At 35.7% G+C, this 8,133-nt stretch overlaps 1 protein-coding gene across 1 annotated transcript; it reads left to right on the top strand.

The window, feature by feature from the left end:
* Positions 1–6,721: 6,721 nt before the first annotated feature.
* On the top strand, positions 6,722–7,504 carry LOC136841072 (uncharacterized). Its single transcript, XM_067108125.1, has one exon. The coding sequence runs from the start codon at positions 6,722–6,724 to the stop codon at positions 7,502–7,504; it is 783 nt and encodes a 260-aa protein (XP_066964226.1).
* Positions 7,505–8,133: the final 629 nt, after the last annotated feature.

The following is an 8,133-nucleotide window of genomic DNA, read 5'->3' as shown; positions in this document are numbered from 1 at the left end:
ACTGAAAAAGTAATTTAATGAATTACAGCAGTGACAGAGTGACTGAGAGGCTGACAAAGATATGTAAGGTACGTATGGGCGAAGAAAATGGTCCAAAGAAAAGGGAATAGGGAATACTTTTTGCTTTCTAAAAAGGAACGTTGATATTTTCAATATTATTAAGGCATCAAGTGTGTTCTTTTGGAGAGAGAGAGAGAGAGAGAGAGAGAGAGAGAGAGAGAGAGAGAGAGAGAGAGAGAGAGAGAGAGAGAATAACCCATGCATAAGCTAACACGCATGGATTAAACAGAATAATTCTTAATCTGCTTATCCTTCCATTACTGGTAATTCGACCAGTGCCTATTCATTTCAGGAGATACATGCTGTAAGCACTGAATAAGGCATTTCAGTTTCACTCGGAACTCCGTCATGGGCGAATTCGTTCGTTTTCATTAATACACGCTGTCTGACGTTGTATATAGCTTGTGCTTCGCTGCATGGTTCCCACAGACGAGTCAAATTAACGGATAATAATTGATGATATGTTTTCCACCTTAACAAATCTTCATGAACTCGTGGTTATCATATATCCGCAGAGGAAACGTCTCTGGTTCTTTCAAAACCTTCACGGCCTCATTTGGTTTGACACATCAAGTTTCCATTTCAATTTCCCCTTCTTTATGTTGACTAATTGCAGTATGACGATGATATATTAAATGGAATGCGAGTATATTTCTTTGAATTGTTATCCTTGCTTCAGATACTGTAGCTAAATGATCATCTTTCAGAATGTTTGCAAAATTATCTGTACAGAGGGTTAAGTCGTCACTCTTGTTGAGGAAGAGAGAAGTAAAGAGAGGGGAAGGATAGATATACTCTGAAAAGCGAAAGGTAACGAACATAGATTACGCGGAACATGCCTTAATCAGCTACCATTTCATTCGCTATTCACATGATAACATCAACTACGCACAGTGAATCACGTGACATTTAACTCCATCCTGAATTCTATACAAACCGAATTATTGATGCCTTATCAGAACTGGGAGCTTACTTGGTCTGGATGTCATTTACACTAAGCATTCATATGTTTGCATACATTCTTAACACGAACGTATGGATATATGAACCTCCAACCTACTGAAATTTATTCGTTGGTCAACTACTGTAGGTGTAGAAATTAGTCTTATATTTTTTCGATTCAAGTTACGGACGATGCTCATTTATGAACATTTGTGTTCTATATAAGAAATGGTATCCTACTGATTACGTAATTCAGCAACTCTAAAAAATAAACAGTAACCAATATCCAAAAGTTTATTTTTCTGTAACCGTAATCTTATCTTCTTACAAACACGAAGTGACATCAATCGGCAATAGATGAAACAGATATGAAACTAATATGTGATTTCCATCCCTCATGCATGGTTATTCAAGGCAAAGGGATAATTTCTTTTCTTCGAAATGCCAACCATCTAATCATGTTTTATATATATATATATATATATATATATATATATATATATATATATATATATATGATATATATATATCTACTGGTCATTTTACCAGACACATATATAATTCTAATAATTCCACAATGCCCTTTTAACTTAGAAAATTCTTCAAGAGGTGATATGCTTGTAACTTTCGAAGCCGAGGATGCTAGCCAAACTCCCTCCTCCAAAAGCCTGTATTACCGGCCATATAATGATCAAACCCAACGTTGCAAGAGTTTCCTGGTCAGACAACCACCGATGCAGTTTCACGTTCTCGTGCTTTCAGCTTTCCCGAAAATGTTGCAGTTTCCATCACCTATATGCAGGTTTTATAAGGATACCTGTCTTATTTTACAAGATCAATGCATTAAATTTAATGCTTATCAGACAGTAAAGCTTTCGCATATATTTGAAAACGACATAACCTTCACCATGGAATTCGTTTTTACTGCATAAAGCAGGATATATTGTTTTGCAGAATTCATCTGGTCATTTATTTTTTTTTTAATATCTAAAAGTGATTAATGCCCTCAAAGAAAGCTTTTAAAGACGACACGCCACCATTCAGGGATAATTTATGCCTTAAAAAATGGGCTGGGTCAAAACAATAGTTTCCTGACAATTCAGTTACCAATGATTTAAAATGAGCTTAAAAGAAATTCAAGTTTCCAAGGTTGTTTACCGTTTGGCAACCCGTTTTCTCATTTTTGCCTTAAAAAAATTATTATGAAAGTAAGGGAAAAATTATCTGCTTTCATTTTCACTTACTATGAGTTTTATTTACTTGAATTATCTATAATTTGCTTACATTTATACAACTGTTATATACTATTCATATTGAGTGCATCTGTGTAGCTCATTGCACTAGACAACGTACAGCTATAAATTTACAAAAAAAACCATTTTATTACAGAAAAACAGTAAGGAATATCTCAGAGGTATTAGATGAGATATGAAGTGGTAGTCTTAAAACATTATAATACCAAACCACCAGTATTTTTGGAATGAGCAATATTTCCGTGAATATATCCCTCCTAGAGAGTTAGTATGAAAAATAAAAAATCTCTGTGGAGTTTATTAAAAGGTGAAATTAACTTTAAACTTGCAGAATAGCAAGTTTCCTACGCAGACAACTGCGAAATCGTTCCACGAAAACTCATACTATACTGCAAAATCGTTCCATGAAAACTCATAACCACAACAATGAGACATATATCAGAAGAATCATTAAATAGACACCAATGGCAAGCGTCTCGCACAAGGTTTATATTCAACGAAAATGAAATATTACGAGGCGATAAAAATATGAACCATTCTCGTTAAATTGCAGCATTAGGTTGGGGTAATATGCATTTACTATAATATGTGAAAGAAATCTGCTCGACAAAGATTGCTTTGAACGTGGACAAGAGACGAGAATAATTGAGAACATTCGTTTTTACCAGAACCCATTTATTTAAGATTTTTCATATTCAGAAAGAAATTAATGAATGATTAACGAGGAAATAAGAAATGAGCAGAGGACGCCAGAAGAAAAAGGAAGGAAAAGCAGGTAGAACATTAACAAATGAGCTTATTTAGAAAATGTTGGAATTGAAGATCAAAGAATGACAAAGTCCTTAAAATAAAACACCAAAAGAAAACTTCAAAAGTGGAAGGTTGTTATAATTTGAAAGGGGACCCGTTTAATGACAGGTGATGTTCTGTTAGCATCGAGCAATATTTTTGACAAGAAGAAAAAATTTCACTATTTATGTCTTTCATTTTCACTTACACATGACACACACACACACACACACATTGATATATTATATATAATATATATTATATTTATATAACTATTATATATATATATATATATGAGTGCATCTGTATGTATTGCACTAGACAACGTACAATATATATTTTTATAGAAAACCATTTTATTACTGCAAAAATAGTAATTTTTCTCAGAGGTACTAGATGAGATTTATGAATGTTTTCTGTTAAAATAAATAGTTTTCATTATAAAGACTGTTTACAGTATATAAATTTGTTTATGTGATCTATCTGTTATATCCCAAATTTTTTAATTTTCCGTCTTATGAGGATTTATTTAAGGACAGTTATTTACGAGTAGTTTCTGTTCTCAATTTAGCTGGCTTTAAGCCAGCAGGCTCTTGACAGGGTATCCCATTAAGGATTAACACTCTAGCTGATAAATGTTGTTCCAGATTTAACCACATTTACAATGAGCATATTTAATTGCAAGGTCAGAACGTTTAAGATGAATAAAAACAAGTAAAAAAGTCAAGTATTCTGGTTTCATTTAAGGTTAATATTCGACGAGGCTTGAAATATTACGAGGCTATAAAAATACGAACCAAGGCCACCGCCGTAATCTATTTTTCAGCATTCTCGGTGGTTGTATGATCCGCGTTTACTGACTTTAAAGAAATCTGCTCAGGTGGTGGTTGCTTTCCTAATCGTGGACCAGAAGAACGACATCGCTAATTGAGAACCTTCGGAAACTACTGACTAGAACCCTCAAAAGGTAGATTCATGATTGGATTCATAAAAGACCCAATTAATGAATGATTAACTGAGCAGTTTTTAAATGAGCATTAGGGACGAAGAAAAAAAGGGACGGACAGAAAACTCAAAAACTTGACGTTAACATTGTTAATTTTCATCAGGGATTCCTTTAGAAAATTCCCGAATTGTCTATGTCGATGAGGAAAAATGATGATTCAAAGTCCTCAACCACCGTCCTGATCAAAGAATCCTCGCTCGTAAAAAATGATTGACTTAGATATTGGATGGGAAAGGCAAACGTCGACATCTTTGTGCATTTTTGGGTGATGTTTTCAGAACAGAATCGTTACTCGTTGGCAGTCCGTTGACAAGAAGAATTTGTTCATTCCGCAAGGTTTATAACCCATTTCAAAGGGGTCCCAGAAAGCATGGCAAAAATTTAAATTTGCATTCCGCTGGACATGGACTGGAGAATAGGTTCTGCAGCCGAAGGCATTACATAAATTGCTCCCAGGTTACATTATAAAGAAATTGATCGCAGTATCGTGGTGGTATATCCAACGTATATAGTTGTTGAAGGTTGAGCTATCCATGATAATAAGCACTATATCCCAACAAATGTCTATTTCTGTATTTAGAGGCATAATTTCTAAAACCTTTAAATATTCTGTCGATCATGATTTTATTGAAGATAAAAATATACATTTGCATAACAATTTTGCATTATAAAAACAAAGTCTATATATGACGTAGTCCATCCATAGTATGACTGATTGGTATGGTTAAACCGATATGATGGTTTTTCAGAAATGGAACTCCCAACATAAATCCATTACATAAAAACAATTATATAAATATTACATAATATAGAAAAGGAAATCATATATAAGCATTACAGAAATATATATAAGTATATATATTTAAAAGTATACAAACAGAAATATAATAACTATATATGTATAAGCATATATATTTAAATAAATCCCATATATTATATATATATAGATAAGGAAAAATAATAATATATATAAGCATTACATATATAATATATAATATATATGTTAGCATTACAGAAAAGGAAGTCCCAGCTGTAAGCATTACAGAAAACAAGTTAAAACAAAAGCATTACAGAAAAGGAAGTCCCAGCAACACTTCAGAAAAGGAATCCCAGCACAAGTTAAAAGAAATAAAAGTCTTCTTGTAAAGACTGTTTTTACTAAGCATTACAGAAAAGGAAGTATAGCACCAGCATTACAGAAAATTTATCCCAGAATTTTTGTGAAAAGGAAGTCCCAGCGCAAGCATTTACAGAAAAGGAAGTCCCAGCATTTACAAGTATTTCTGTTCAGAAAAGGCAGTTTGGCTGGCTTTACAGAAAAGGAAGTCCCAGAACAAGCATTACAGAAAAGGTAAGTCCCGCACAAGGATTACAGAAAAGGAAGCCAGATATTGAAAAGTTCCAGATTACAGAAAAGGAAGTCCGTACTGCGCATTACAGAAAAAAGTCATTGCAAGGTCAGAACGTTTAAGATCCCAAAACAAGTAAAAAAAGGAAGTCCGTCAAGCATTACAGAAAATGGAAGTCCCAAACACAAATTTTACAGAAAAGGAAGTCATAGCACCAGTATTAATCAGAAAAGGAAGTCCCAGAACAAGATTATCAGAAAAATAAGTCCATGGTATAATGATGTAGAAATTGGAAGTCCCAGAACCAGCATTAAGAAAAGGTCCGGTGCTTTACAAAAAGGAAGTCCCATATCATTACAGAAGAACGATTATGGCTAGAACAAACCATTACAATAAAATAAAAGTCTCAGCACAAGAGGCTATAGAAAATTTGGTATGTTTGATAATTAAAGAAAAGGAACTTCCAACACAAGCATTACAGCCGTCTTTCCTGATGTCCCAGCACAAGAATTACAGAAAAGGAACTGACTTTGAAAACTAAAAAACTTGAAATTACAGAAAAGGATGTCCCATTTTTCAAGAACTTAAAGAAAAGGAACTCTCCAGTCGATGCATTACAGAAAAGGATGTCCCCATCACAAGCAACCACCGTCCTGGAAGTCCCAGCCTCCAGCACAAGCATTACAGATTGACTTACAGGAAGTCCCAGGCATGGGCGTGGTTTTGACAGAAAAGGAACATCTTTGTGCACAAGCATTAAAGAAAAGTTTCCCAGCACAAGTCCGTCTTACAGAAAAGGAAGTGCCAGCAGAAGCATTACATAAAAGAAGTCCCAAATGGGCCTCCTTTACAGAAAAGGAAAATTAAAAAGCATTAAGGAAAAGGAATCCCGCTGGACAAGTATTACAGAAAAGGAATTGCAGAATGACAAGCAGACAGAAAAGGAATCTGCAGAAGCATTTGAAAATGAACTCTTCTGGCATTACAGAAAAGGACCAGGAGAAAGCATTACAGAAAAGGCGTCCCAGGGCAAGTTTACAAAAAAAACAGACAACGCAAGTTACATTACAGAAAAAAGTCCAAACAAGTTTTACAGAAAAGTGAACTCCCAACGTAAGTTACAGAAAAGGAAGTCCCAGCACAAGCATTACAGAAAGGAACTCCCAGCACAAATGTCAGAAAAGGTTTGTCCCAAGTTAGCATTTCTAAAAGGAACTTCAGCAAGCATTACAGAAATCATGATTTTAGCACAAGATACAGAAAAGGATAGTCCCATTTACAAGCATTAAAGAAACGATAAAAAACAAGATGGTGTGAAAAGGATGTCCCAGCACCATTCAGAAAAGCAAGTCCCTGACTTTACAGAAAATTTGTCCCAGCACCAGCATTACAGAATGATGGTTTTTTACAGAAAAGGAAGTCCCAACACAAGCATTACAAAAAACGAAGTCCCAGCACAAACATTTTCTAAAAGAAAGTCCCAACACAAGCATTTACAGAAAAGGAAGTCCCAGCACAAGCATTACAGAAAATTTTTCCCACACAAGCATCACAGAAAAGGAAATCTCGGCACAAGCATTACAGAAAAGGAAGTCTCAGCACAAGCACTACAGAAAAGGAAGTACCGGCACAAGCATTATAGAAAAAGAAGTCCCAGCACAAGCATTACAGATAAGGAACTTCCAGCACAAGCATTACAGAAAAGGAAGTCCCAGCACAAGCATTACAGAAAAGGGCACTCCCAGCACAAGCATTACAGAAAAGGAAGTCCCAGAACAAGCATTACAGAAAAAGAACTTCCAGCACAGGCATTACAGAAAAGGAACTCCCAGCACAAGCATTATAGAAAACGAAGTCCCAGCACAAGCATTAAAGAAAAGGAACTTCCAGCACAAGCATTACAGAAAAGGATGTCCCAGCACAAGCATTACAGAAAAGGAAGTCCCAGCACAAGCATTACAGAAAAGGAAGTCATAGCACCAGCATTACAGAAAAGGAAGTCCCAGCACAAGCATTACAGAAAAGGAAGTCCCAGCACAAGCATTACAGAAAAGGAAGTCCCAGCACAAGCATTACAGAAAAGGAAGTCCCAGCACAAGCATTAAAGAAAAGGAAGTCCCAGCACAAGCATTACAAAAAAGGAAGTCCCGGCACAAGCATTACAGAACAGGAAGTCCCGGCACAAGCATTACAGAACAGGAAGTCCCAGCACAAGCATTACAGAAAAGGAAGTCCCAGCACAAGCATTAAAGAAAAGGAACTCCCAACACAAGCATTACAGTAAAGGAAGTCCCAGCACAAGCATTACAGAACAGGAAGTCCTGGCCAGAACAGGAAGTCCCAGCAAAGCATTACAGAAAAGGAAGTCCCGGCACAAGCATTAAAGAAAAGGAACTCCCAACACAAGCATTACAGTAAAGGAAGTCCCAGCACAAGCATTACAGAAAAGGAAGTCCCAGCCACAAGCATTACAGAAAAGGAACTCCCAGCACAAGCATTACAGAAAAGGAAGTCCAAGCACAAGCATTACAGAAAAGAAACCCCCAGCACAAACATTACAGGCAATGAACTCCCTTCACAAGCAATCACAGACTAGTGAACTATCCATGATGAAGCCTTTCAACATGCAAGGGATACGGGAAAAGAGCTCCTTTTTCTTTGATGATAAAGAGAGAACAATTAAATACTGCAGTGTTTGGTATTGAAAAAGTTATTCAGCAACCTTCAGAATACT

Source organism: Macrobrachium rosenbergii, chromosome 8, assembly GCF_040412425.1.
Source record: "Macrobrachium rosenbergii isolate ZJJX-2024 chromosome 8, ASM4041242v1, whole genome shotgun sequence".
NCBI classification, from domain to species: Eukaryota; Metazoa; Arthropoda; class Malacostraca; order Decapoda; family Palaemonidae; genus Macrobrachium; species Macrobrachium rosenbergii.
This window is presented reverse-complemented; position numbering and strand designations above follow the sequence as displayed.